The sequence below is a fragment of the Colletotrichum navitas genome, assembly GCF_030913465.1.
Source record: "Colletotrichum navitas strain CBS 125086 chromosome Unknown LY79scaffold_11, whole genome shotgun sequence".
Lineage (NCBI taxonomy): Eukaryota > Fungi > Ascomycota > Sordariomycetes > Glomerellales > Glomerellaceae > Colletotrichum > Colletotrichum navitas.
Window position 1 is genome coordinate 86,639 of NW_026850557.1, and position 26,629 is coordinate 113,267.

Here is a 26,629-nt window from a genome sequence, read left to right on the forward strand (position 1 = left end):
GTCCGGGGTCTGCTGAGACAGGGTTGACTTTTGTTTTGATGATATTTTGTTTTGCTGTGAATTTAGCATTGCGTGGCGTTGGTATGCATGGTAGATGTGAGATATGAATCGTCCTCAAGACGCCAGGACATGTAATGATGATCCCCCCATGACACATATTATAGTGTGCACGATTCAAGGCATTGATCACCCGATCACTTCGCAGCCCCTAATGCATACATACAGGTCGTTAAGATGCTATCGCCGTCTATTCCATCCATGCGGTTACTAGCGAACTACTAGTGTAGACACGTGAGGGGTGATGCTTTTAATGTTGTTCGGACTCCGTCTTCGTCATGTCCGCTGTGAAAAGAAAATGTGTGTGCGACCTCGTCCGAGTGCCGTCCCTGTACGGAAATCCCTGACCCTGCAACTCCAAAATACCATGCCATGCCGCATCCAAGAACGCCGCCAATCCATGTAAACGTAAGCGTGCGACGCAAAGTGCAGTCGCCCGAACTGCTACGATTCTTTTCGCCGTGGCCATCGCAACCCAAAGACATCGCTCATGCTGATCCAATTCCCAATAGTGTCGTCTGCCAACAGACCAGAATAAAAAAGAACTCGTGGTCTATTATTGAGTTTTTTGCTCGTTCGACTGCGGTACCTTGATCCACTCCTTTTGCTCAGGCTCCCATTGGTGTCTGCATCTCATGTTAGTGGCAAAGTCAAAAGGTCGAATCCGCCAATCCCCTGTGTATGGAGCCGAGCTTCAAAAGCTGCAGCGGAGATTTTTTGACTTACCCAAGCCACTCCGTGGTCACCAGACTCTTGCTGCCATATTCCTTAGTTAGGATGCGCTCGAAGCTGTAAGGAATGGTGGCGGTGACGCCCTCGAACTCGGTTTCGCGCATGGGGAAAAGGTCGGTGGTGTGGTAGCGGTGGTAGTTCTTGCAGCTCCAGACACCTGGCATGCTAGAAGGGTCGCGCTCGGCGAGGCCAGTGATGTCGATGAAGGCGCCGTTGGCCATGTTGATCCAGCGGGCATCGATGACGTTCTGGCCGTCGCCACGGTTCTTTTCTGTGCCGTGGGGGTTGACGTCGAGAAGGTAGCGCTCTTTCCAAGCATTACCGTCCTTGTCGGTCCAGTCGTAGTCGTACTCGGTGCGGTTTAGGTTCTGGCCCATCCAGTAGAGAGTCGCCATCGAGACCTGAACGTCGAGGTCGTAGTCCCATGGCATGATCTTGCCATTCCACCACCAGCCCAGCAGAGTGCCGTGTGCGAGCCAGGTCTCGACCTTGAGCTTCTTGGTGATAATCAAATAGGAGCGGATGAGGTGGCGCAGGACGATGCGGTGGTCGTCATAGCCCACAGCTTCCTTGAAGTAGCGGATATCGTAGTGTCCCAGCTCTTCGCCACAGCAGGGCTCGTGGAAGTACTTTATGTCCTGGCGCTTGACGAGAGTAGGTGATGAACCCTGGACGTTGTCTCTGGGAGGTTGTGAGGGTGCCGCAGCGATTGTGGTAGTGAGACCCAGAAGGGTGAGGGGCAGAGTCAGGCTGAGGCGCATGGCAGCAAGATGTGCCGGTGTCGATATGTTACTTTGGTTGGGTTGCAAGGATCGAAACCGAGCTCGCTTGGTTGATAGCAAAGACAGGAAAGGAATTACGTCAATTCCTCCTCCCAAGAAAACCCAAAACAGACGACTGTTCGCGGGAGGCCTCGCAATGCCAAGATTTTTTAGGTATGCAGTATGAGCCGGTTATGAGAAAAGAGGCAGTCACGAGGGCCGGAAAGGTCGACGTGGGTTGACAGAAACTAGAGGAATCGTTCCGAGTCGTTGGGTAAAAGCAAACTCAAAGAAGTAAGTATTGCTGGAACTGTAAAGAAGTATAAAAAAAAAGCCCAAAGAAGTTCGGTTATTCGCGTGAAATACTCGGGAAAATCGAAAAGCCGGTCGTGGATGTCGTGAATGTACGAGTAGCAGCAGAAAGATGATGTGAGGCGGCGGCAAGCGTGTAAGCAGACAGCGGTGGACGATGAGGATGTGATGGGAGAAAGGGTGCGTGGATGATGATAGCAGGGTCAAGAGGAAGTCTGTATAACAGGGACGTCCAAACACACGATTGCCAAGAAGCAGGAGGAGGAAGGGACAGGAAAGAAAGCCGGAGCGGACATCTGGAATGAAGTGCGGCCGGGCAGGAGGGAGATGATATGATATGCGTAGACGGAGTGTGAGGTGAGAGGCGTGCGAGAACAAGGGGTGTTGTGTGTACTACCTAAAACTAACCTAGGCGGGACTATGGGTGGTGTGCCGTGATCCCGGGAGAGAGAGTCCCGCCATGGCAAGGAATCCATCCCCACGCCAAAGATGGGAACTGCAACTAGTGTACGGAGTACGGATACGGATATCATTGACTGGTAACCCTTAGCCGTGGTGTACGAGGTTTCTCTTGCCAAGATGCTGGGGTTCGTGACTCCATTCCCTGTCGAGGGTTCCTCCAACCTCTTCCTGCTGTTCCTTTTCCGCCCCCTATTCGTCTTTGTTTTTGCAGCACAACCAGGCAAACCGGAGAACAATACCAAGAGATGGGAAGGCCGGGAAGGCGAGAACAAGTCAGAGACTGGCTGCCCATGTCTCACCCGCCAACCGCCCGGCCGCAGATAGGTAATGGGCAGTACGTACACACGGCCTACGTACCCGGGTACCCAGTAGGTAGTGAGGTAGGTACCTAGGTAGTAGGCAGGCTCTCTATCCGTAAAGCCTCCCACATTCCTTTGCAAAGCGGATGTGCGTGGCCTCCATGCGCCACGTTTAAGCGGCATACGTAATCTCGCATCAAAACAAGATAAAAAGACTCAATCAGGTGAGGGGGACGGGGGGGGCTGAAAGGAGGCCGAACTGTTGCCGGTATCCGGGGACGACGACGACGACGACGACTACTACTGGCGCGAGTGAACAGACTACCTAGAGGTGGGCCTACCGGTACTTCACTTTGGTTCCACGAAGTTTAATTAGAAACGGTGCTGGCCACCTAAGGATACTTGGGTCGGTAATAAACATGGCAAAATTCGAGAAGCGAACCTGGGGGGGCGGAACCGTCTGCATCTCGGGTGACAAACGGACACCTCAGTACGGATACAAAGGAAGAATCAGTGTCGTGTGCTCTCCTTCTGTTTCCTTGATCCCGGTCGCGCGGCATAAGCCGCTAACGGGCTTGGCATCATTTTGGGGGCCCTACCTTGGTACTGTCTGTATCCGTACTGTACTGCTACACTCGTGCCGTACCTTAGGTTCAGCGACCTCTCAGCCTGAGCATCATCAGAGCACCAAGGTCGCATTGGTGTGTGCACCCAGATCATCATGGTCTTGTCTCTATATCCGTACCGAGCAGCATGTTGGTCTGATGTGGCACTAGGTAGACAGAAAAGCAGCCGATGCAGATAAGCGTAGCTTCCATCCTCTCCAACAGGACAGTGCGCTGACTGTACCTACATCGTACATCGTACCTAGTGTACCGTAGGTATTCGCCCCCAACGACGTAACAATGGGACCTTACTTTCTCCATCAGATTGGAAGAGACCCCACTGCTCGCTCGTCCAGTCTGCCTGCTTGCCCGCCTGCCTGCCACGAATACCGGTATCGACAATTCCACCGCGGGCCCCGTATCGATGACGATCTGTCTCATTTCCTCAGCAGAGTCTTTAGTCGGTTAGAGACAACTGTTTGCCTACCTGCCTACCTACCTACCTAGGTAGAGAGTATCGTGTACTCAATTATCTCTTCTCAGCAGCACATTGGATCCTCCCAAGCCTCAAGTTCATCCGACCAGACTAGGGCAACACCACCGCTACCCACCACGACCAGACACGGACGCAATCATCATCAGATCAAACAAGTTGGGACAAAACAAAGCTGTTGCACAGTTACTCGGGCCATTTCCCAAGCCCTTGGCACCGTCTTGGGAGTCTCAGCCCGCCCCCTTAGTAGTAGGGCCCTTCATTGCTGCTCCCCTCCCCGGCCCAATGATCAGGCTCCCTCCGTCGGGGCCCCGGGCCTTGGCCTGCCTGGGCTGGCTCCACTCATCGTCGACAGGCGTACCGTTCCGCCGCTTGGCATTCAGGATTCTGTCAGACTGAGTCCGCCGGACTGCAGCCGCATCTCGTTCGATGCCTCACTGCAGCATTGCAACGTCTGAAAATGTCTCTCGCCCAGACATGCAGAGCAACGTGAGTCGCCCGGCTAATCTCACTGAGGGCCATCGACCCAGAAAAAGTCGCCAAAAAAAAAAAAAAAAAAAAAATCTTACCGTCTCGCCGTCTCGCTCTCACCAAGCCCGTTCCGTGCCATTGGCGCGACCGGGACCCATAGTGACGCGTGGCCCTCTTTCCAGGCGCCTTGCCACTTTGCCCTTTTCAGGATAACGGTTGTCTTGATGTCTCATCCGCTATTACCTGCCCGGTGCAACTGAATACCGTACACTCTTCCCCGTAGCCCGTATATTTATCCGTCTTGTATATATCTATGCATACCTAGACCACGAGCTACACATAAGGATTGGCCTCCCTTTCCACCGCAGCTGTGCCGCGTGTGGCCGCTGTTCGTGGCTCGAATGGTTACCGCTCCGCACCAGCGCCCGCGTCCCTCCCGTCGTCGACAGTCGTTGGAACCGGGAATGTCCCACTTGTCGTTGCTAGAGCTGCCACATTCCAAGCCGATATCTTCATGACCCTACCTGGCTGCTACCGGACACATGGTTGGCGGCTAGCCACAAAAGGCATTCCTAGTCCAAGGTTTCATCTCTCGTCTACCCACGGCGAGTTACTGGCCGCGCGGTGCTACCTAGCAAGGGCGAGGGACACGGCATCGTTTGCCGAAAAGGCAAGCCGCAATCAAAAGCAGTCACAGGTACGGATAGCTTGGGTATTAGTGCCCGGCGCCAATCTGCATGCATGCAAAGGGAGGCAAAGGACCTCGAAATGAAGAGGGCAGACTGGTGGTGTACGCACCTTTGTGGCTGCATACCTCGGCACCGGACCGGCCAAATAATCACGACAACAGCAACATAACGACTGCAACCAGCTACTGCCCCCATCCACCTCCTCTCCTCATGATGATGGGGAACCCTCACTCCCGTCTGACGCTGTCTTTCCGCATTTGAGTCCGGAGGCCATCACGTCTGCCCCGATGTTGAGTAGATGGTGGAGTAATGCAGATAGGCGCCATAAGATGCGAACAGAATTATCATCGAGGTCGGGATCTTGAAGGACTTTAGAGGTGAAGAAAGCGACCGATCGTTCCTGTTCGACAGCGCACAATAGCTGTCAGGCAAATGGCCGACGTTGCTGAAGGCCACAACCCGACGCAAGCCTGCCTCTTGTCCTTACGCAATTCCCAATGTCTACCCCACTGATGATGTGTACGCCGTAATGTGGACTGGGCAGGCCTCTAGTCCCCCCCCCCCCCCCCCCCCCCCTGGGAGTGCGCACCCCTCCCTCGGCGATGTTGCCACCCCGCGTCGCACCGAATTTCCCTCCTTGGCCCCGCTCGCTGCTCTGCTCTACTGTGCTCCGAACCCGCCGCGCGCCTCTCACGGCGGCCGCCTGCTCATCCGCCGCCCAAAGCCATTATCACCCCCGGCCGTCGATAAGTCCGCGATCTATCTTTCGGGGTCGTGGTAAGCTCTTACGGAGGGGCCGGTTAGTGTTTGGATGCTGGATCTTGGGCCTTGTACTTATGCATGTCTATCAGAGCCCAATATTAGATCCAGACCGGGATAACGCGCTGGCTAAAGTGTTCCGTCACCTTGGATTTTCACTGACAAACATAGTGACTGTTTGTAATGATACACAGACTCCAGGCAAACTTAAACCATGGTGCCTGCTCCGATTACGCTGGCGCTATCTGAAGACAGATTAAGACAACGCAATGCAATGCCGCCTGCCTAACTTGCATGGGCCTCAAAACAGCAGCTTAGCTCATAAGCTCATGTTAAACACGATCTTTGGCTTCGTATACTTCAGTAGCGACGCGCCATTCGATATAACGACTTACAAGACCCCTTTGAAACCCTTCGGCCCACAACACTCTTGGATGGATAAATTATGAGGCATCTGGTCCTTTGGGACCAGCTTGAGCTAGCAAATGGCTTTGCTAAACAACAAAACAATGCTACGCCCTGGTCCGTTTAATTTTCACCCATGTCCACAACCCGTTCGATCTTCCCCATCTTAATTTGGCCTCGTGGCTAATCATGCAGTTGATGGAGTCACCGATGAAGGATGCTATATATACATAGCGCCCAGAGGTAATAACAGGACGAACTCATTGTACGAAAACAAGAAATGTTCCGATGCCAGGTTTATATCCAAAAGCGAAGATCGCCCATAGCTCTCCATGATCTCTCGCTTGGCGCTCGCCTACCAGATGTTGGGTCTCATGAGAGCGGACATCTCTTAGGTCGGCCGGTATTATCCTACGGCACTCTCCAGGTTTGCAGTCACTGCGTGGTACTTGGAATGCAGACAGTCACATGTCGTCTGAGACGTGAGACGGCAGTGTAGTAGGCGATTCAACGTTAAATTTTGTGTGTATACGACTAAAGACAAGATCATAAGATGATGTGAGAGAACAGGAGACGAGTGTGAAAAACATCGTCGATCTGATTTATAGTCACCTTTTAGGCCTGCCTCATCTCATCTTCGTGACTGTGAGGTCATTAGCACTCGTTGCAACCTGCCTCGCCTATAATGGGATTTTACGGCAATGGGCTGAGCTGGTCGAGCCCCTCGGGGCTTCGCTTCCCTGAGGTCGTAGATGTAGATGGAACTTCTTGTGATTCCCTGTCCCGCTGTCCATAACACCTGCTTCTGCAAAGATGCCAAAGATGCCTAGCTCTCGAGGAATACGCCGTTGCGGTGCCAATCGGTATCTCGTGCTAGTTCTTACCACGGGCGAGCATACTTGGTGAAACGGGTACATGGGCTTAACGAAAACGATGGATTAGGGCTGCCTCTTGTCGACATAGTAACGTCTTTCTCTCAGTTACGTTGAGAGGTTGGCGACCAGAACACACATTAAAACGAAAAGCGGCCAGGTGCTGGATCAAGCGAAGCTACTGAAAGCGGTAAAGATATGCTGGTAATTATCATTGTATAATAGCCGTGGGGTTTCACACGCGTTCAACAGTTGATCCACAAGATAGTGCAATCAAACCTCCTCGCCAGGTCCAGGGAGCAGTATCGTGCCTGGTCCAAGGACACGTTGCTCACCGTTCGCTTCATTGCTAATTTGCTCTGCTCGACTGACTTTATGACTTCGCCAAGTGTCGCCTTACCTAGTCATCGTGGTAATATATCGTGATTACAGAGTGCTGTCTCAATATGCAACTCTATTTGACGTTGACAGGCGGATCAGTGTCGATATGGGCAGCGAGGGAGATGGCCGCTATCCGTAAAACGGGAATGCGGCCTATCTATTTGATTTGCAGGATTCAAACTGACACCGCCGAAAGACCAAGCCTTCCGGTGACTTGCACGCCTTCAACCAATATGAGACGACGGTGTGATTTGAATATACGGCATTCAGCCAGAAGCCGGGCGTATCTATTGGGTACGCAGGGTCGGTAACCAAACTGTGTACATTTGCCAGGCACATGTTCAGCATGAGCGGACTCCTCACACTATGGACACTTGAATACGTTGTGAATGTTGTAGATCTCCATATTGTAACGGAGGCTCCTCGAAGTAGCAATGGGCCTCGAATCGAGTGCTCTCCGCTGGCTGGCATGGCCATTGACGACCCGCCACGCAGTTCCCAAAAATCCGGGACCTTATCCCATCCGCCTCGGACGGCTGACGCAACGCAAATAAGAACGCTATGGAATGCACTCAAGAACCCGTTCTTCTCTTTGGTGTACCTTCGGCGAGGTTGCCTCCTTCCCTTCACCATTCCCACTGTGTGCTTTTCCCAAATCGCGAATATGGTCGTTACTCATAAACATTTGTCTGTCCCTTGGCACACAGCGTCCCCAGAGCACGAAATGTTATAGTCGAATATTGATATCCAGGCACTCGACGCGCCATTCTCTCCGCCCGAGGAGGCTGCGCAGCCATTCAATGCCCAGCCCTGTCCACTCCTGCCTCTGCCTCGCAAGCTCTTCGGCTGCAGCGCCGGCGAGCGCGCTGGCGGTCGAGTTGATCACTTCCACGACGGTGGCATTGAAACCGGTGTTCGGGTCGAGGTCGGGCAGCTGCGAGGAGGTGGGCGGGCGAGGCTGGAACCAATTACTGCTGAAGTCGAAGAAGCAGCGGTCTGACCAGTTACAGGAGGTAAGGAAGAGGATTAACAGAAGGAAGCTGCAATAGACGCAGGGCCGGTTGAGGAAGTATGTGCAGATGAAGAAGAGGAAGATGAAGGCGGGCGAGGCGTTGGTCGGGATGAAGAGGAGGGGGAGCCAGCTGGAATCGCCGTTAGCAGGAAGCCTGGTAAGGCAGGAGGATAGCACGGATTCGAGGGAACTTCACCTTCGGAGACAGAACATGATGGCAACGGCTGTCCTGCCCTCTGTGTTGGTGACGTAAAACGAGGCGATTATGGGAGAGCCCTGAAAGGTCGACGATTGCGGGATTGCCCAGGCGCAGTCTCCGACACGTGTCTCTGCTGTACGCCGGACACAGTGGCTGATAGATCAAGAGATGATTGTCCGCGTTCCTTTTGCTTGGGTGATTGGTTCAACGCCTCCGAGACTGCGAGCTCGGCGCGATGCGAACCCTGGGGCCGAGTGCACGTGTATTGCGGAACAATGGTGGGATCGGCGGGAAGTCGGACGGTCCCGATTGCGGTGCGATATGTTTCTTAATAACTTGGTCGCAAGCCGGACGCAAAGAACAAGAAAAAAAAAAGCAAAACACAAAACAAAATCGGTGGATCTGTTCGAGACAAATGGCCGGTTTCCTGCTAGCAATGAAGAAGACGTCAAGGAACACAATGTAGAATAGAGAGTCTGGTACGTCTGACTGGCTGGTTAGCTGGATGCGTGCATTGTGCAGTTACCTTAGATGCGCACCTCCCTGAGGTTACCTAGGGGAATCTTGAGATTGCTTACGTCAGACACTTCCTCAAAGTCTGACGCCAATTCAATTCTGCAAGCAGCACCAACAGCCAAAGCAGCATCCAGCAGGACGTGGGAAGGTGGAGGAAAAACCACCAGTGGCACGGCCCCACGTCGACACTGGGCGGCACAGACCACCTGCATCTCTCCTGCCTGTCTGCCCAAAGCACCAGTAGCGTACCGGTGATTATCCCAGCACCACAGTTGCCCCCAGGTAGCTACCTACCTAAGGCAATAGCATAATGGCATCAGCACGAGCACTCAAGTTTCTGATTGCATTACTGCGAACTACGATGTATGTCTACACGTGCCTGCCTGCACCTCGGCCTCCTCCACCCTACTACCTAGCTGTTGTCTTCGGGGCAGGAGCGTTTGTCCGCTGCTCCCCTGCGGCTATGCGACCTTTAAGGTGGCATGTGCAGTATGTACCCAAAGTATGTGCACAATAGCTAGGTAGCTACTGACCTACCTAGGTTGGTAGGGTAGGTGCCCAGGCGTCTTAGGAGCTTACCTACCTGAGGTATGTACGTGCCTGGCTACCCGAAGTACCTGCTTATGTTGACTACGATCCAGGAACATACATCCCATCATTTAGATACCTAAATAGGTATATTCTAACGGCACCATCGCTGAGGCAGCAACACCAGCAGCAGCACCAGGACCAAGCCAACTTTATTGAAGGAACCTCCAGAAGCCGCGCTAGATTGAGACTGGCCGAGGGGAAACGGGCCTGGAAATCTAAGTTTACTATCTTAGGAAGAGCAAGGAAGGGACGGATTAGAAAAGAAGAAGAAAAAAATCAATACGAAGAATATTAGAAGGAATAAACTGAAAAGCGATAGAAGAAAGAACAGTTAAAACAAAATAAAAAAATAAAGTCGCCCCCGGCTCGTTCTGGCTCCCGTCCTTCAACCACGTCACACCCCCCCTGCTCCCCTCTCTCTTCTGTGCTGCTCTGGCGCTACGGATACATCGACAGGGTTGTCTCACCTTGGGTCCTTGCGTTGGGCTCAGAAATCGTCCAGCCTCCCAAGTCATCCATTTCCGTCCCAAAATTTATTTTCGATATCCCATTCTCCGTTTGACCTTTCCCTTCTTCCCACTCCTCCCCTCCGCAACCTCTCAAAACCCCCATACTCAACACACCATCGTGTCGCGACGGAAGGGTGTCTTTGTCAATTGCCCTTCGTTTCCCTCGTCGAAACACACTCTCTCCGCATCCCTCTCCCTTGACCTCCTCTCCCTCCCCATTGACGCCACCATGGTGTCCCCAATGCCCCCGGCGCCGACGCCGCCCGGTGGCAGCATGCCTTCAAATGGTGATCGCAGCAACAATCTGCTGAATCTGCTCAAATTCAGCGGTGCTGGCGGTCAAGCTTCGCAAGCTGCCCAGGCTCGCCAGGAAGGCTACCAGCAGCACAAGCACCAGCAACAGTCGCCGCAGCCGCAGCAATCGCAGCAGCAGCACTACCAGCAGTCGCCGCATCACCAGCACCAGCAGTTGCATCAATCCCAGCAGTCGCAGCCTCAGCAGCACCACCATCATCACCAGCAGCAGCAGCAGCACCACCAACACAGCCACGAACCTTCCTCAACGATGTCTTCGTCCGTTCCGACCCAGATCATCGCACCCGCCCGCGCCCCTGCCGATCCTACCGGCCTGCTCGCCGCTCTGATGAAAGGAGCACACGATGGCGAGGAGTCGCGACAAGAGCCGCCCCAAAACGGCTCCTTCTCGACTTTCGGCGCATCGTCGCCCCCCGACGATACCCGCGCCTACCTGCTGAACCTACTGAACCGCCCGAAGCCCAGTCAGAACGACATGCTTCTGGCCGAGTCAACTCGTTCCAATGCCCCGCAGACCGGCGAGAACATCCTCCAGAGGGTCCTGGCCGAAGCTGGTCAAGCTCCCAACGTTCACGTGCCCTCCAACTCGTTCGAGTATGACCCCAGCGCCTATGGTCAGCCCAGTGGCAACTACGGCACATACTCGTTCCCTTCGACTCAGGATTCGAACCTGCATGTCGCCCAGCACCAACAGTATGGCTACAATGCCAACAGCAGCAACGGTCTCGAGGAGTCCCAGATTACCTCGCCACACGACCGCACACCCAAGTCCGGTTCCATCTCAGGTATCGCCCCACCTCAGTCTGCTGGCCAGTCGCCTGCCGGTCCGGCTTTTCAGATTCTCAAAAAGACCCACGACTCGCCGAGCTCTCATCACTCCCATCACGGTGGAGAAGCCAAGCGCATCAACAACGAGCGCAGCCCTCTCGCCAGCCCTGAGCGTGTCCGCCACAGCATTGAACACGGTTCCTCGCCCGCAGACAAGCTTGCCAACCCCACGCCTGGCTCGACCGCCTCGTACGTGAGCGCCGCCCCGTCTGCTGGCGAGAGGAACAAGGAGACGGTTTCCGAGGCAATCCACGACATTGCCCAGCAAGCCGACTACGAGGCTCAGCAAGCTCTCGCCCGCGCTGAGGAAGAGCAGTCGCGGCCGGATTACATGCAGGACCTCGAGGACATGGACTCGGCGCGGACCCAGAGGGAGTTCGAGGAGAGCGCCCACCATGCTGCCCAGGCCATCAAGAAGGAGCTCGACCGCGAGGAAAATAGGGATATCCTCGAAAAGGTTGTCTCCGCCGAGGTGGCCGAGGAGGTCCGCGAGATAATCGAGGAGGCTGCTGGTCAAGCCGTTGCCGACAGCTGGGAGAGCGCGGACCAAGATGAGATCGTGGTGATTGAGGAGGAAACTCCCTCACCCGTCAAGGTCTTCAACTTTCCCATGAAGCCTTGGATCTCGATTGCTCTGCAGGACGGCGCCACCGAGCCCCGCCCCCAGTTCCGCGATGAGGCCATCATGGACATCGCCCGTCTGAAGAAGGAGTTTGACCAGATTGACCGCAACCTCTACACCGCCACCGAGAACTACATGGCCTACGGTATGTCCAAGGCCGGTGGTCTTCGCGTCATCCGACAGGACGATGGCAAGGATGCCAAGATCTTCACCGACACCAAGGACCGCATCTTCAATGTTGCCATGTCTGTCACCCCCCCTGACCATACCAGCACCCACCGCGAGGCCATTATCGGCACGGGCATCAGCGGTACTGTTTACTGGGTCCAGATCAAGAACGGCGAGAAGGATCACATTGAGGATGCTCACCCGGAGCAGTACGGCTTCGCCCTGCCCCCCATGGCTTCGCACGAAGGTGGTGACGCCCCCGGTGGTGTCCTCAAGACTCGCGCCCGCCCCTCGACGATCCACCCAGAGTTCTTCGCTGTTGGCCGCGGCAAGTCCATCAATGTCATTTGGCCCACATTCATCATGAAACACAACCTGCTTAAGCCTGGTCACGACCGTGTCGTCGACACGGAGAAATTGGCCAAGCAATGTTCGTTGAAGATCAACACCGGTAAGGCCGGCAAAGACTTCACCTTCAGTCAGGACGATAGCGTGATAGTGTCTCTTGACAAGTCTGGACGTGTCAAGTTCTGGGACGTCCGCGACCTTACCGCTGCCAAGGAGGACAGCGACCCCCGCGGGCCAACACCTGCCCACACCTCACTCGAGATCAAGGAGCCTCTCATGACCCTGACTAGCACTCCGGAGGGTGAAAAGGCCTGGCCCACGTCCGTTCTCCTTGTCGACAAGCTTCGCCCGTATCAGAAGCGCTGTGCTCTGCGTTACATGATTATTGGCATGAAGCAGAACCACACTCTTCAGCTCTGGGATCTTGCTCTCGGCAAGCCTGTCCAGGAGTTCAACCTCCCCCACAGCAAGGAGTCTGACGCCGTCTGCAGCGTCATGTATCACCCTCCGACCGGCATGCTGATTATCGGCCACCCAACGCGCAACTCCATCTACTTCGCGCATCTGTCGGCTCCTAAGTACAACTTGAAGAGCGTATCCCAGGTGGAGTACATCCAGCGTTTGGTTGCCCAAGATGCCACCATTCCTCAACCTGACTCGACGGCTGTTATTAGCGGTGTCCGTGAGTACTCGTTCGCGAACCGAGGAATCCTGCGCAGTCTCGACATCCTTGCCAACCCGGCCATGGCCCAGGAGACTGACGAGCCCACTCTCTTCGAGCTATATGCCATGCACTCCAAGGGCGTTGCTTGCCTTTTAATCAAGCAGGCGGAGCTTGGATGGACCAAAGACAACAAGGTTTTGTCCCCGGTCGATGCCGTGGATGCTGGTGTTGTTACCATATCGAAGTTGAAGCCTCCTGTCAGCCAACCTGTCGAGCCCAGCCACCAGCATGCCGATGCTGCTCATCCCTCGTCCCGCAATGTTGCCAAGGATTCACTGCTCCAGACCACTCCTTCGCAAGACGAAAACATGCCTCGCCGTGGCCCCGAGTCTGTCACTCCGGTCAAGATCGCCAAAGCGGAGTCGAAGGACGAGGAGACACCCATTCCTGCCCCCGCCCCTGCTAAGGAAGAGAAGCAGGAGCGCAAAAGCCGCAAGAAGAAGGCAGCTGCCGCCGCCGCCGCCGCTGCCGCCGCCGCTGGCAACGACGCTCAAACCAACGGTTCCCCTCGTGTAAACCCTTCCAACAACAACTCCAAGGACGCGGGCAAGTCTTCTGCCAACAACTCCAACTCGATTACCCAGGATTCTGTCGAGGCCGCAATTAGCAGTATGGAGACTCGGTTGCAGAACGGGTTCAACAGTTTGCTCAATTCGTCCTTTAAGACGCTTCACGGCCGCATTGACGATGGTCTGCGCGCTCGCGAGGCCGACTTCGACGAACGCCAGCTTAAGCTCTTGAACATGGTATCGGAAGTCCTCAACGAGAACACACAGAAGGTGCTCGAGGCGCTCATCCAGGAGCAGTTTAGCAATGCCGTCATCCCCACAATTGCCAGTGTTGCGGGCAAGGCCGTCTCTGACCAGTTTACCAAGAGCATGAACGCCCAGGTCTCGCAGTCCGTTCAGAAGGAGATTCACAAGGCCCTCCCTTCTGCCACTCAGCATGCGCTGCAGAACGGGGACTTTGTCAAGGCCATCTCGGACAGAGTAGGGGCCACTGTCTCAGCCAACGTCCAACAAGAGGTTGTCAACACCTTGACCTCCCGCCTGGGTCCTTCGTTCACCAACATGGCGGCCCAGGCCTGCCAGCGGGTTGCCGGTGAGCTGCAAAAGCAGCACCGCGGCGAGATGGAGGCCCTCAATGCTCAGCGTCTTGCCGAGAGCAACAAGGTTGACCAGCTGTCTGCTATAGTGACTCGTCTTACTGGCACGATCTCGAGCATGGCCGCGGCGCAGGAGCAGTTCCAGAACGAGTTCCTCAAGTTTCAACAGCAAATGATCCGCGTCCAGGCACAGGCTCAGCAGCAGCATCCTCAACAGTTGTCACACCACCATGCGACCCCTTCCTACAACGCTCCTTCTGTTGTTAGCCAGGTTCCCAGCCAGGTTCCGAGCCAGCTCCCCAGCCAGTCTTACAGCAACGTCCAGAGCCCCGATCGTGCTTCGCAACACTCGATGAGCTACGGCCACTCGCAGGCCCTGACGGTTGCTAAGCCTAACACCAACGAACATGACGCTGACTTGCAGGCCCGCATTGCCGTTATCAACCAGTCAATGAGGGAGGGCCGTGCCGAAGAGGCCGTCGTCCGTTGGATGCAGTCTGGACGTGAACAGGAAGTTTTTGAAAAGTACATGTCGAAGTACAGCCCCGAGTTTGTTCGCAACCTGCCTCACCTCGTTCTCCTGACGGTGACTGCAACTGTCAGCTTGAACCTGGAATCTCACACTCGGGAAAGGATCGCGTGGCTTGAGATGGTTGTGCACAGCCTCCAGGTCTCTCTCGGCAACATGGTAAGTTGACGCGTTGCTCTATATTCACAAAGCAGGGCTAACTTTTTTCTTCTTTTTTTTTTCAGGATGAGGATGCTCGCGCGGTTACGCCAAAGATTATGGGTATGCTGGTTGCCCGTGTTGAGGGGCTCTTCGTCCGCATTAGCAGCACGTCGGGTAATGACCCGGTCCTGAAGAATCTCTCGCAGATCATCGTCAATGCAAAGCGCGTCATCGACGCTTGCCAAGACGAGCAGCAATACGCTTGAGAAATGACCTCAGATGGAGGTGGACATATTTGGCACCTCTGCCCTTTGACGACATGACGATATCAAGTACATACGACATTTCGACGCCATACACAGTGGAGGGTGGCCTTGCTCTTTGGCACTGCCGCGATGCCGAGGAGACAATATATCCTCCTGGACAGTGAGTTGCGGATGGGGCATGATAGCCCGGCGGCAGTTGATACCTTGAGTGCACATATGATTGCGTTTCCTTGGCTTTGGAGATTGGGGTTAAGCTCGTTGCGATTCGATGGGACGCGTGATACCGGACATGCAAACGGAGTAGTTTGGGCTTGGAAGGAAGCGTGAGAGGGTGGCCAAATTCCGAAGCTTTTCTCGTAATAAGGGGTACGCTTGGGTGTATGGTCGAAAGAAACGGCAAGGACAGACGCCTGAGGTTATTTGGACGACTAACCCAGGGTGTTGGTATTCTTGGGTTTGGATGGTTTCATCAGGGCACAACCTCGTCTTTAGACAGGAATATGAGACGTGACCTACAAACGTTTGTTTATGCCGCGAAGGAGGACCTTGATGTGCAAACGCGGAGCGGTTCTCCTTGACAGCAACTCATCGGAAGAGTTAGCATTAGTAGGTAGCTTCGTCACATTGAATCGTTGCGTGCGATGAAGTCACCAATCAAGTGGAGAGGAGAGGGTAGATATTACATAATCCTCTAGACTTGGTGATGTGGCCTGTGCTCCTGACAAGCAAGCATAGCCCTGCAGGGCTTGATGCCTGACAGCCTCACACCCTTCTCGGCCCGCTAATGATTGGACGAAGACTGGCGGCAAAGGCAGGACAGCTGTGCATGGAGAAAGCTCAGGCACATGCACAGGCGAGGCGACGTGGACAAACAGTGAGAGGAAGAGTGGGCACTTCCCCTAATGGGGTACGTAGGGTAACCTAGGTACCTACTTTACTGACCGGGACTGAAGCCAGAAAGTACAGCAGGAAGGCAGCAGCAGCAGATGCAGCCGTCAACTGATAACTCGTCGCGATCCAACGACGAAAATCTTACGGGCCACCTTTCATTTGCCAAGCCGTTTTGTCTTTGGCGCAAGACATCTTTTTCCGACAACGCTCTTTCTTGTTTAGTCCTGGGAAAGGGCAAGAGCAGACATCTGTAATCTCGACACGTTGTTCGTTGTTTTTCCGTCCACCGAGCCAACCTGGAGTCAATTGTGCTGGGACCCACCTGATCATAGATGCGTACCTAGCACAAAGTGTGCAGAGTGTGCAGGAGAGAGAGTACATACTCAAGTCAAAGTAGGTAAGTACCTGCTTTTGGCAGACGTCGAGGGAACGCGACAACGGGAACAAAGCTCCAATTCAATTGACCAGGGCCAGCCAACACAGCTCCGAACACCGCTTCGCTTCTTGTGCTGAACTGTCGACAACCACCTCTTCTCTCAACAACGAACACGACGACAACGATTATCGACGTCAGCTTTTCGACGAGTCGCTGCCGCCGCCGATTCTGCGATATCTTGTTCGTCTACCTAGGCAAAGACGATCAGGTAGCTCCCATCATCGACAACAAAGGCGCAATCAGCTGCACCAGCAGACCGAGTCGAGAGAAGCCAAACCCGACAGCTCGACATCACTTATCGACATCTCCTTTTCGTTGTCGTCGTCGTCGGACTCTCGCATCCCCGCCTCCCGTATCTGACCGCAGTGCTGAGCTCCTTGCCGGGGACCAGTCCCCCCTCGCGCACGTATGAGCTGGCAGGTGGCTTCGGGCATGGGGTCGAACGTTGGCAACGGCATGGGCGGGCCTGGTGGAAACGAGATGGGCGGTGCGATGCAGGGCAACGGCGGCAACCAGCCTCATGCGACTGAATACACACTGCAGGGTAGGTCTTTCAGCGCCGGTTACAATCGACATCTGTTTGCTGACTACTTCACTTCCCAGGTGTTATGCGCTTCCTCCAAACCGAATGGCACCGTCACGAGCGGGACAGGAATGCTTGGGAGATTGAGCGCCAGGAGATGAAGGCCAGGATAGCCTCCCTCGAAGGTCAGGCGAGAAGGTCCGATGCGACGCAGAAGGCCCTCAAGAAATACGTCGCCATCCTTGAGAAAAAGGTCAAGGACCAGGCTGCACAGCTCAAGGGGGGGGGCAAGGCAGGCGGCCAGACAACGAAACCAGAGAAGGATAGAGCTGCCTTGATTCAGGAGAAGCTTCATTGTGAGTACCCTACATATGTCCTCATGAATCAATCATTAACACGGTATCAACACAGCTTCCAAGAAACCTTCCGACGCCGATCCTAACGAGCTCGAGGTTGAGAAGGGCGACGACGAAGCGCAACGTGCCGACCTCAAGTCTTTCTTGGACCAGTGCCAAGCCGAGTTCACCTACCTGATGATCACGCCCGCAAACCCCTTGCCTCCCCGAGAATCACCCCCGCTCCCGATACTTGAAGATTTGCGCGAGGGTGAGCCTTTCGGCGTTCAAGGCGGCAAGGCGTTCCAGGAACCGCCCTTTTCCTTCGCATCCTCCTCTCTGGTGCCACAGAACCACGTCCGCGAAGCCAATCGGCCTCCTCCTGCTCCGAACCACGCGCCTCCGATGCAACGAAGTCAGCCGACCAGTTTTCCTGTGAAGCCAACTGAGCAGCAGCAGCAGCAACAGCAACAGCAACAACAACAACAACAGCAGCAGCAGCAGCAGCAGCAGCAGCAGCAACAACAGCAACAGCAATCTATGCCGTCCTCGAACCCTGAATCCGCGCCACCTGTCATGTATGCTGCCGGCACAGAGTGGCCTCAGCCCATGTCGGTTACTGCCCGCATGCTCGACGATAACATGCAGCAGCGTCCGACTCATACTGTGGAATCTATTAGCAGCGTGGAGCCGACAGATGAGCCCCAGCCCAGTCGCCCTGCCCCTGAGTCTGATGGATGGGATTTTCCCGAGGGAGCGTTCCCGGAATCCAACACATCGCAACCTCTGCAGCAACTCACAAACCGACCTGACACCGATGCCTTTCCAGCCGCAGACAACCTCCCCAAGTCACCCAACCGTGGACCAAGTTCTAATCGCCGCAAAGGATCAATGTCGCGAAGACGCAGCGCAGACCATGAGCTGTCGCTAAACGCGGCTACTCAGAAAGCCGAGACGGGCAACTTTAAGCTGCGGTTTGGACTGCGAGGTCACCTGGATACGGTACGGACTGTAATCTTCTCGGGCGGCGGCAGTCCTGGAGAACCCGAGATCTGCACCGCTGGCGACGATGGCATGATCAAGCGCTTTCACATTCCTCGTATCGACAGTCACGGTCAGACCAACGCCGCATCGGACCTTGACGTAACAGCCAACTTCTCTCACCGTGGCCACGCTGGGGCAGTGCTTTGCTTGACTTCTTGGTCGCCGTCTCCTAGCTTTAGCACTGGTGGCCGTGCCCAAGGCGATGGTTGGATATTCTCTGGTGGTCAGGACGCGACTATCAGGGTCTGGGAACGTGGCAGAGTTGATCCGAAAGCCACGCTCGAGGGCCACACCGACGCCGTCTGGGCATTGTGCGTGCTGCCGACCACTCTTGGCGCCGTCTTTGGCCAGAATAGTCAATATGGAGGCCCCGATCGCATCTTGCTTGTCTCCGGTGCCGCCGATGGATCCGTCCGTCTATGGGCCGTCAGCGCACCACCCCAGCTGACCTCTCCTCAACCAGGCACAAACAGAGCTGGTCCATCAGGCAGCCGGGGCCGCGTCCGTGGCAACTCGATGAGCTCGGGAAGTGCTTTCTTAAGCAACCCGCAACCCAGCATGGCATCCAACTCGCCCTTTAACCACACTTTGGTCCACAACATCAAGAGGCCCGAGGGCATCGATGCCAGCCCTACGTGCATCACCCCTCTCAGCCCTAGCGGCGGAACCTTTGTCGTCTCTTACTCGGATGCATCCATTCTCGTCTACGACACTAGGTCAGGTGAACAGATCGGGACAATGGATAGCTCGGAGACATACGATGGCTCAATCAACACAAGCGTCAACGCTGTTGTTGCGACGACTGTCGGACTGGAGCAGTCTCAAAGTGGCCTATCTGAAGAGGACAGTAGTGCTGGTGGCGGACCGACGGGCGGAGGTAGGTCCATGGCAGGGTCCGGCGTCGAAGGCGTCATCATTTCCGGACACGAGGATCGGTTCGTGCGGTTCTTTGATGCCAATAGCGGTAAGTTCAGGATGTCACTCGTCGATGGAGAAAGTGCTGATTGGTCTCTAGGGCAATGTACATACAATATGCTAGCCCACCCGGCATCGATTTCGAGCCTTTCCCTCAGTCCAGAAGGCCGCGAGCTCGTTAGCGCAGGCCACGATGCATCACTGCGGTTCTGGAGTCTCGAGAAACGGTCCTGCACGCAGGAAATTACGAGCCACCGTATCATGCGCGGCGAGGGCGTGTGCTCTGTCGTCTGGAGCCAAGACGGCAAGTGGGTTGTCAGTGGCGGCGGTGACGGCGTGGTGAAGGTCTTTGCGCGGTAGATGGGGGCATCGTGTATGTCCTCGTTGAAGAGAAGCGACGAAGAGAGCGGATATACAATAACAACGACAGCATAGCGTCTGATGAAATGGCGTCGTCTTTGGGCCATTGCTTGCTCTGGACGAACGTTCTGATAGTAACTCTAGCTTGGTTGCCGGGGCATGAGATGAAGAAAGTATTTGGTTTTATATTTATTTATTTATGTATTGGGCATAGCAGAGGTAGAGAGACGTGCCAATGCTTGGCTGTGGAGCAGTGGGCTCATTGGCCACCACCGAGAAGGAGGAAGGGGCGAGGAGGGCGAAAAACAATAGGAGGGTACGAAAAGCCGAATTGGGTGGACAGTAGATGAGCGTGGGCAGGAGTGGCCCGCCTACGTTGTGTTGTAATATTGTACCAGGGGCATCATTGTTCACTACACGTCGATACCCCCTACCACCACCTCCGCTTCGCTATTGTGCGGTTATAGCTGTTTTGAAGGGGGCTACTCGGTTTATTCGTACATAGTTTTACGCTGAAGAAGTAGACGACTGTATGAGTGGTATTGCTGTATGAACGTTCCGGGTATTGAAACTTGAAGCTGAAGGAAAAAAAAAACTCATGATGCGTCTTCCCATCCGCAAAGGGATTATTTTTCCCCCCAGAACAAACGGCTACTTGGCGTCAGAACTCCAACTCCTCCACCTCCATGCCGCAGCCGTTGCACTTCTTGACTGTCATGCCGTCTTCGTTCTCGACGGCCCGGCCCCAGTCATGAACGTGTTTCCCGCCGCCGACCGAGTCGCCAAACTTCCTCGGGCCGGACCCTGCGGCCATGGTGGCCTGCTGCCTGCGGATCGCCTCGGTGCGGGTCTTGCGCTTGAGGTCGTTGAGCTTGTCGCGGAATTTGGCATCCTTGCGGCGCTTCTTGTCGGCCTCGCGGCGGGCAAACTCCTCGTCGAGCTTCTCGGCGGACCCCCACTTCGTCGTGAAGGCGTACTCCTCGACTTGGAAGCGGAGGAAGAGCATCATGTCGTGCCAGTGGGACTTGTGCGGGTTCGGCCGTGAGAGGTGCGGCAGCAGATCGGCGTCCTTGAGCTCCTCGTCCGTGAGGAGGTAGTCCTCCCTGCACTCCGTCTTGGTCAGGAGGGAGTACTTTTCCGGGTGCTTGTCCTTGCAGGCGTGGCAGACCTGCGCGCCAAACACCTCGTCCCAGACGAAGTCGATCTCGTACGAGCCGCAGTCCTTGCACTTCTTCCGGGCGGCGTCGTCGGCGAGCACGCTGAGGCCGGGCTCGAAGGGCCCCGCTTTCTGGCGGCGGAGCTTGCGGAAGAGCTGGAGGCGCTCCCACTCCTGGGTGGACATGCCCTTGGGCTTCTCCTCCTGCGCCGGCCCGCCGCCGGGTTTCTGCCTCGGCACAAGGGCCGTATTGTGCGGGTCATCCTCGGCCGTGAGGAAGCCGCCCTTGGTGTCAGTCATGGCCGACATGTTGTAGTCGACGAACTTTGCAAAGTTGCGCGCCGGACGCGGCACGGCGTTGGTGTCGCGCGCATCGCGGTTCGTCGTCGGGTGCTGCGGCAGCGGCGGCTGCGAGCCCGTGCCGGAGCCAGCGGTCGAGATGGACGAGTGCGGGCGCTTGCGCGGGGCGTCTGCTGCCGAGCGCGATGCGCCGGCGCCGGCCGTTGTGATGTGGACGTCGGGGGTCGCGACGAAGCCCGAGGCTGTTTTCAAGGCGGAGGGGGCGCCGGAAGCGGCGAGCTCGGCGTCGCGACGGTCGCGGAGTGCTTTGGCACGGAGGCGGGACTCTTCCTGAGCGAATGTTAGAGAAATGCGAGGCAAGGGACTGGGACGTAGAATGTCGAAGTGGCTCACCATGCGACGGGTTGCTGCTGGCGTAGGAGGCGTCGCGGCGGGCGGCGGGGCGGCTGCCGGGTTCGGCGGTGGTGTTGATGGACGAACCATGGCTGGCTGTTGCAAAGGTTTGGATGCCAAACCGGGGCTTATCTTGGACGTTGTTACGCACTACGGAAGGGATTGTCGCTCGGAGGATGTAATGCAAGTGTGAGGCGTGAATGAGCGCGGAGGGGCAACTTTTCGAGGAACGATTATGTCACCAGTTAGTCGCGAATGCACGTGCTTTTTTGGCACTGACCAGGCCACACCGAGAAAGTGAGGGACGGGTCTGGCAATGCGGGAGCGGCGAAGCTACCAGGAACACACATGGGGGCCAATGGAGCCCGCGGCACAATGTGGAACTAGCGGCACAATGAGAGATTGAGAAGGCGAGAGAGAGATTAGCGGGCAACGGACAGCAGGAGTGAAGATTAATGAGCTGTATCTTTGGGCGAGCTAAGCATCTACGCGGTGGTTGCCACCCCATCCTGAGACTAGCCGCGTGCATGTGCGTCGCATCAGATGTGTTACTTTGTTGCAACCAACTGCGTGAGCACGCGCTTTGGGGCATCCGATATAACCAATGGCCTGTTTTGTTGTCGTCCCCTCACATACCCGAGAGAGAAGAGAGATAGATGCCCGTTTACTCCTCCTTGGCACCGCCACGGCCGGCGCGCTCGGCAGCCTCGATGGCCTTCTTGTCGCTCTGGGCTGGGCCGCTTTGGAGACCCTGCATGAAGCCGGCGGGGGCAGCGAAGGGGCGCTTCAGGTCGCCCGAGGCGGGCTTACCAAAGACGTGGATCTTGACGATGTTGCTCTCGAGGGCGCTCTTGAGGGGGATAATGGACTGGATGAGGAGAGGGTTGGTGTACTTCATGTAGAGATGCATGAAGCCCATCATGGCGATACCCATGGCCTGGGAGCGGAAGGCCTGGCGGAGCTGGGTCGAGTCGTAGGCGTGGATCGTGGTCGTGACGAGCTTGCCCTCCTCCGAGGAGCCCATCGGCGCCGGCTCAACGTACTTGAGGGTGGTCATATCTGCGTTTTGCACTGTCAGTTGTCTGTCCGTACACGCTGTACTGTCCTCATGAACTGTGGCGTCTTTGGTCTGCACGCACCCTTCTTCTTGTTGATCTGCGCCTGGACGTAGAGGTAGATGATGGCGATGATGATGTTGCTGGCAATGTAGCCGGCGCGGCACAGGTTCAGGACGTTGGGGTCATCGAAGGGGACCTTGCGCGAGACCTGCACCATGCCGAGCATGATGATCAGGTTGGTGCTACGGCCATTGTCAGCGCTGGACGTTCGTACAAGAGTTATTGGGAATGGTGGCGGCGGCAGCATGCGCACGCAGAGATTGCAGTGCATTGCGGCGTCGCCGCCGGGACGAGGAGCGCGACGTACATCTGAGGGCTGACCATTTTGGCGGTTGTCTTGAAGAACGGTTGAAATTAGGATTGACAAGGAAAATAAGACCCGAGGGACCTCTGCGGATGCGAACGAGGTTGAGTTACACGAAGGGAAGCGGAAAGGGGGGAAGATAGAAGAAGGCTGGCAGGAGGAGGAGGAGGAGGAGGATGTAGAGGCGAAGACGGCGCGGCGTTGAGTTTTGGCGAGTTTTTGTATGGTTTAGCGCATGAGGGTCAGTGTCGCTGGGCGGAGAGGGTGAGGTGGTCGAAACGGCGTCCGGGCTTGGGTGGGTTTAGGCGGAGGTGGGCCATCAGTGGGTAAAACTGTACTGTAGGTAGTCTGTAGCCTGGGTCGCAGGCGCTGAAAGGGGGACCCTGGGTGGCCCGATTCGGGGTCCAGCGGGATGGCGAATTGCGAAATGTCATAATTTTTTTTTTCTCGCTCCATTTTTCTCTCTCTTCCCCCCATCGAATCGGGTTAAAGGTGTACTTTTGGGTTTCTTCTGTAGACTTCCGCTGCCGTCCATACCGGAACACACTGAAAGGGGTGTATGGGTAACATGCGTAACGCCGAGGGAGCCTTGAACCTACCTGTCTGGTGTGTTTGCTGTTCTGTCCTAGGTCCTACATCCTCTGACCTAATGCAAGCCTGGTCGGTCTCTCTTTGGGCACTCTGCTATGGCCCTCTAGTTCTGCAGCTCTGCGACTCTGACGCAGCAATGCATACCTAGCTAGTATCACACGTCTTAGAGCTGTCTATGGCAAGCTAATGTACCCAGAACTGAGACGCAAGATGCACCAAGCAAAGTCCTTGGTTCCCCTGTTGGAAACTGTCATAAGGACACGTTCGTGCATTGCAACGTGGGGTTTCCTGTTGGTTGGCACCCCACCACCTGCCTAATCCAGACAGCTCCCCTTTTGCCTCACCTTACAGCTGAGATTTGGTAATGCAACTCTGACTACCAAACGGTGGATGTTGAGATACTGATGAATGGCAGTGGCTGCCTACCATTTATCTTCCTCATTTTGCTTACACAAGGATAGCTCAGAACCACTGGTGAGTGCAAAAGACATGGCGGTCTCGGAATGCTTCAAAGACAGTTGTCTTGTTATATTTTGTCTATGTACACCGGGGAACAAACCGCCCACGACAATATCCACAAAGAGAATTTTACCAACCAATACACCAATGGTCTCAAGCAAACGTCTTGAGGATCGGGAGGTATGTTGCGTAAGCCTTTCCAGTGGCTGGCTCCATGCTATAAATGTAGTCTGCCCACCATGGGCCCGCTGCCCACCAGACTACTCTATCAACTCGTTAGCCCTCCCCGTAAACCACCAAAACGATATCGGGCATCTCGACTCACCCTTTCCACTGCTCTGAATTGTCGGCGAGGTGCTTCAAGGCGCCCTTGACGGCCTCCTGGCACTGCGTGTTGGCACCAGCCCCAATCTCCCCGATGACACCCTGCTTGTTGTTGTCCTTGAGCCATTTGGTGGCGATGGCAAGACGCTCGGCGCCGACGGTGCTGCTGACACAAGCCTCGTTGGTGCCCGAACCGTCCGAGTCAAGGTACTGGTGCATTTCGTAGTAGAGGAGCTTGCCGCTAGCGTCAGTAGGGTCACTAAGATTCTTGAGCGCATCGCCGGTGCCGCTCTCAATCTACAGACGGTCAGTACCACGTATGGCTTGTAAACGGGGAGGAGGAAGGGCTCTAGGAATCAGCATACCCAGTGCCAGGCACCCGAGTAAGCGTTGCCCTCGATCCAAATCATCTGCTTCGTCGCGCCTGCAGCACGGATGTTGTCAATGGCGGCCTGGTTGAGATCCCTGACCAGCGAGTTGTCCATGTCGTGGTACTCATTGTTGGTGTCGAAGATGACCTTATCGTTGTTCTTGAAACGAGCGGCAACCGTCTTCCACCAGGCGCCAAAGTCGGTGGGGCTGGTAATGATGTTGCCGTAGTATCGGCCGTAGTTGTGAGGATCGAAGATGGCATATGATCCCTTGGAAGTCACGTCGTTGATGACCTACATGCGTGTTAGTACCAGCCCATCTCTTGTTTTGCCAGAGAGGCTGCAACACGTGCATCTTCAACACCGGAGAAGTAGTCCTCATTGATCTTGCCCGTCAACTGATCAGGGGTGATTCTCTCCATCATCGTTCCGATGCGAAAGGTGTTGAGCCCCTGGGATCTCAGGATCTTATAATTCAACTTAGCACATGCCGCGACTTCACACCAACACACACCATCACTTACATCAATGGCCGTCTTGTTGGGCCATGTATAGTCCTTTCCCAGCTGTCCCGGCAGAGTCTTCTGGCCAAACTCGCCTCCACTCTCGTTTGCGCCTACAAACTCGAGCCTTCCAGCGCGTTTCTCCTTGGCCCCGTCCATGGGGGCTGCCAGGACCGAGACAACGGACGCGATTCCGAGACTAATGCCGGAAGACTTCATGATTTTCATCGACCAAAAGGGAAAAGGTTAAGCTTAAAAAGAAAGAAAAGACGATAAAGGGATCTGATGTCATTGCCACCGAAGACAGACGAATTCTACGATGACGCCGAGGCATGGCGGCTTTATGTTCCTTTGACGACCCTCCTCCCTCGCCTCCCCCTCTCGTCCGATCTAGAGCGCAGCGGTAGAGGAGAGCATGGTTCATGGTTGAAGGCTGAACTATGGAAGGCGGGAAAATTGGCCACTCTCTAGCCAGTGTAATGGGTCTCTATGTTCCGTCCCGTCTGTCAAAACAACACATTACACAGGTTGTGGGCAACGACTGAACGTAATCAGCTAAGGGAACATGTTCCGTAAGGCCGTCCAAGCTTGTTAAAGCTCCATAGAACGTAAGGTAATGTGGGCATGCGAAGGCCTTTCTAGCCAAACTTGCTTAAAAAGTTGGCATAGATGACGTGCCGTATGGGGCTGCCCCAAGTCTAGGAGGAGAACAAGCATGAATACCTGGAAATGCGGACGTCTCCTTTCAACCTTGTATACGTGGATCATCATGACGCGGCACCGAGTGTCGATGTACGCGGCTACTTTGCACCGTGGCATCGTCGTTTGTCATCCCCGGTCCAGTCTTCCCGCGGGTGAAGCTGGTCTGCTAACGGTATCATCACACGAGGGATTTTGGGAATCGGAGGATAGCACATCCGGAAACTTGAGCTTATTTACGCGGGTAAAGAGTGCCGGCATAAAGTGTCAGGGGGAAAACAACTTTCTGGTTTTATATATTGGACGAATAGTCATCTATAAGAAACACCAACCTTTTTGCGGCGGCACGATCAGGGTGGGGTTTAAAGTTGGCGATTTCAAGTCGCGGGGGAACTCCTTCCGCGTGGTAACTGGGGTTTTTTAACCCCACAATGATCATCGCAATGGGGCTCGCGGAGAACAGATGAGGGTCTAGACCGAGCCATGGACGCGGGGTGAGGGCGCGAAAGAGGTAGATGGACCCTAAACGATTGAAATATGGTCTAGAAAGAAGAATCAAAGAAACATGATCTCGGTGATATCATTCGATAAACGTGGTATCACTCGGACGAACTGTTGAGGACATCTGAGAATCCAAGGGCAAGCGGGTATTTTCAGGCTAACATTAAAGATTGCTTTCAGGCAGGGACTCCTGGAGCTGCGACAAACCTTGGACAGAATCATCTCATCACAGCTG

General features: G+C 55.2%; 10 protein-coding genes across 10 annotated transcripts; 3 read left to right on the forward strand and 7 right to left on the reverse strand.

Annotated features, from left to right (window-relative positions):
* Window positions 1-538: 538 nt before the first annotated feature.
* On the reverse strand, window positions 539-1,807 carry LY79DRAFT_47663 (LicD family-domain-containing protein). Its single transcript, XM_060553239.1, has 2 exons — window positions 784-1,807; window positions 539-683 (listed from the first exon to the last, which is right to left on the reverse strand). The coding sequence occupies exons 1-2, from the start codon at window positions 1,548-1,550 to the stop codon at window positions 614-616; spliced, it is 837 nt and encodes a 278-aa protein (XP_060417390.1). The 5' UTR covers window positions 1,551-1,807; the 3' UTR covers window positions 539-613.
* A 1,235-nt stretch (window positions 1,808-3,042) lies between these two features.
* LY79DRAFT_577138 (uncharacterized protein) lies at window positions 3,043-3,735 on the forward strand (the record flags this gene model as incomplete). The annotated part of the gene is made up of 2 exons (XM_060559856.1): window positions 3,043-3,324; window positions 3,505-3,735. The coding sequence occupies 2 exons, from the start codon at window positions 3,043-3,045 to the stop codon at window positions 3,733-3,735; spliced, it is 513 nt and encodes a 170-aa protein (XP_060417391.1).
* A 702-nt stretch (window positions 3,736-4,437) lies between these two features.
* Window positions 4,438-5,457, reverse strand: LY79DRAFT_543505 (uncharacterized protein). Its single transcript, XM_060557050.1, has one exon. The coding sequence runs from the start codon at window positions 5,074-5,076 to the stop codon at window positions 4,789-4,791; it is 288 nt and encodes a 95-aa protein (XP_060417392.1). The 5' UTR covers window positions 5,077-5,457; the 3' UTR covers window positions 4,438-4,788.
* A 2,279-nt stretch (window positions 5,458-7,736) lies between these two features.
* On the reverse strand, window positions 7,737-8,545 carry LY79DRAFT_47718 (bladder cancer-related protein BC10-domain-containing protein). The gene is made up of 2 exons (XM_060553242.1): window positions 8,507-8,545; window positions 7,737-8,440 (listed from the first exon to the last, which is right to left on the reverse strand). The coding sequence occupies exons 1-2, from the start codon at window positions 8,521-8,523 to the stop codon at window positions 8,026-8,028; spliced, it is 432 nt and encodes a 143-aa protein (XP_060417393.1). The 5' UTR covers window positions 8,524-8,545; the 3' UTR covers window positions 7,737-8,025.
* Window positions 8,542-9,288, reverse strand: LY79DRAFT_47734 (uncharacterized protein). Its single transcript, XM_060553243.1, has 2 exons — window positions 9,049-9,288; window positions 8,542-8,994 (listed from the first exon to the last, which is right to left on the reverse strand). The coding sequence occupies exons 1-2, from the start codon at window positions 9,235-9,237 to the stop codon at window positions 8,671-8,673; spliced, it is 513 nt and encodes a 170-aa protein (XP_060417394.1). The 5' UTR covers window positions 9,238-9,288; the 3' UTR covers window positions 8,542-8,670.
* A 1,066-nt stretch (window positions 9,289-10,354) lies between these two features.
* Window positions 10,355-15,171, forward strand: LY79DRAFT_667145 (uncharacterized protein; the record flags this gene model as incomplete). Its single annotated transcript, XM_060563334.1, has 2 exons — window positions 10,355-14,923; window positions 14,989-15,171. 2 exons carry the CDS (start codon window positions 10,355-10,357, stop codon window positions 15,169-15,171), a joined length of 4,752 nt encoding a protein of 1,583 aa, XP_060417395.1.
* A 1,539-nt stretch (window positions 15,172-16,710) lies between these two features.
* Window positions 16,711-19,848, forward strand: LY79DRAFT_47816 (WD domain-containing protein). The gene is made up of 4 exons (XM_060553251.1): window positions 16,711-17,042; window positions 17,102-17,377; window positions 17,433-19,364; window positions 19,416-19,848. The coding sequence occupies exons 1-4, from the start codon at window positions 16,907-16,909 to the stop codon at window positions 19,673-19,675; spliced, it is 2,604 nt and encodes an 867-aa protein (XP_060417396.1). The 5' UTR covers window positions 16,711-16,906; the 3' UTR covers window positions 19,676-19,848.
* Window positions 19,849-20,336: 488 nt separating this feature from the next.
* LY79DRAFT_509256 (DNA repair protein) lies at window positions 20,337-21,614 on the reverse strand (the record flags this gene model as incomplete). The annotated part of the gene is made up of 2 exons (XM_060554037.1): window positions 20,337-21,461; window positions 21,525-21,614. 2 exons carry the CDS (start codon window positions 21,612-21,614, stop codon window positions 20,337-20,339), a joined length of 1,215 nt encoding a protein of 404 aa, XP_060417397.1.
* Window positions 21,615-21,768: 154 nt separating this feature from the next.
* LY79DRAFT_47747 (phosphate transporter) lies at window positions 21,769-23,131 on the reverse strand. The gene is made up of 3 exons (XM_060553244.1): window positions 22,950-23,131; window positions 22,664-22,824; window positions 21,769-22,583 (listed from the first exon to the last, which is right to left on the reverse strand). The coding sequence occupies exons 1-3, from the start codon at window positions 22,964-22,966 to the stop codon at window positions 22,189-22,191; spliced, it is 573 nt and encodes a 190-aa protein (XP_060417398.1). The 5' UTR covers window positions 22,967-23,131; the 3' UTR covers window positions 21,769-22,188.
* Window positions 23,132-24,149: 1,018 nt separating this feature from the next.
* LY79DRAFT_509016 (cellulase) lies at window positions 24,150-25,413 on the reverse strand (the record flags this gene model as incomplete). The annotated part of the gene is made up of 5 exons (XM_060554013.1): window positions 24,150-24,261; window positions 24,322-24,611; window positions 24,686-24,985; window positions 25,039-25,158; window positions 25,216-25,413. 5 exons carry the CDS (start codon window positions 25,411-25,413, stop codon window positions 24,150-24,152), a joined length of 1,020 nt encoding a protein of 339 aa, XP_060417399.1.
* Between the last annotated feature and the right edge of the window lie 1,216 nt (window positions 25,414-26,629).

Coding starts and splice junctions, on each gene's coding strand:
- LY79DRAFT_47663 (XM_060553239.1), bottom strand. CDS start 1,550: ATGCGCCTCAGCCTGACTCTGCCCCTCACCCTTCTGGGTCTCACTACC. Junction 684..783: donor GTGACCACGGAGTGGCTTGG/GTAAGTCAAAAA, acceptor CATGAGATGCAG/ACACCAATGGGAGCCTGAGC.
- LY79DRAFT_47816 (XM_060553251.1), top strand. CDS start 16,907: ATGAGCTGGCAGGTGGCTTCGGGCATGGGGTCGAACGTTGGCAACGGC. Junction 17,043..17,101: donor GACTGAATACACACTGCAGG/GTAGGTCTTTCA, acceptor TTCACTTCCCAG/GTGTTATGCGCTTCCTCCAA. Junction 17,378..17,432: donor GATTCAGGAGAAGCTTCATT/GTGAGTACCCTA, acceptor GTATCAACACAG/CTTCCAAGAAACCTTCCGAC.
- LY79DRAFT_47734 (XM_060553243.1), bottom strand. CDS start 9,237: ATGCAGGTGGTCTGTGCCGCCCAGTGTCGACGTGGGGCCGTGCCACTG. Junction 8,995..9,048: donor CCCTAGGTAACCTCAGGGAG/GTGCGCATCTAA, acceptor CCAGCCAGTCAG/ACGTACCAGACTCTCTATTC.
- LY79DRAFT_543505 (XM_060557050.1), bottom strand. CDS start 5,076: ATGGGGGCAGTAGCTGGTTGCAGTCGTTATGTTGCTGTTGTCGTGATT.
- LY79DRAFT_47747 (XM_060553244.1), bottom strand. Junction 22,584..22,663: donor GCAGATCAACAAGAAGAAGG/GTGCGTGCAGAC, acceptor TGCAAAACGCAG/ATATGACCACCCTCAAGTAC.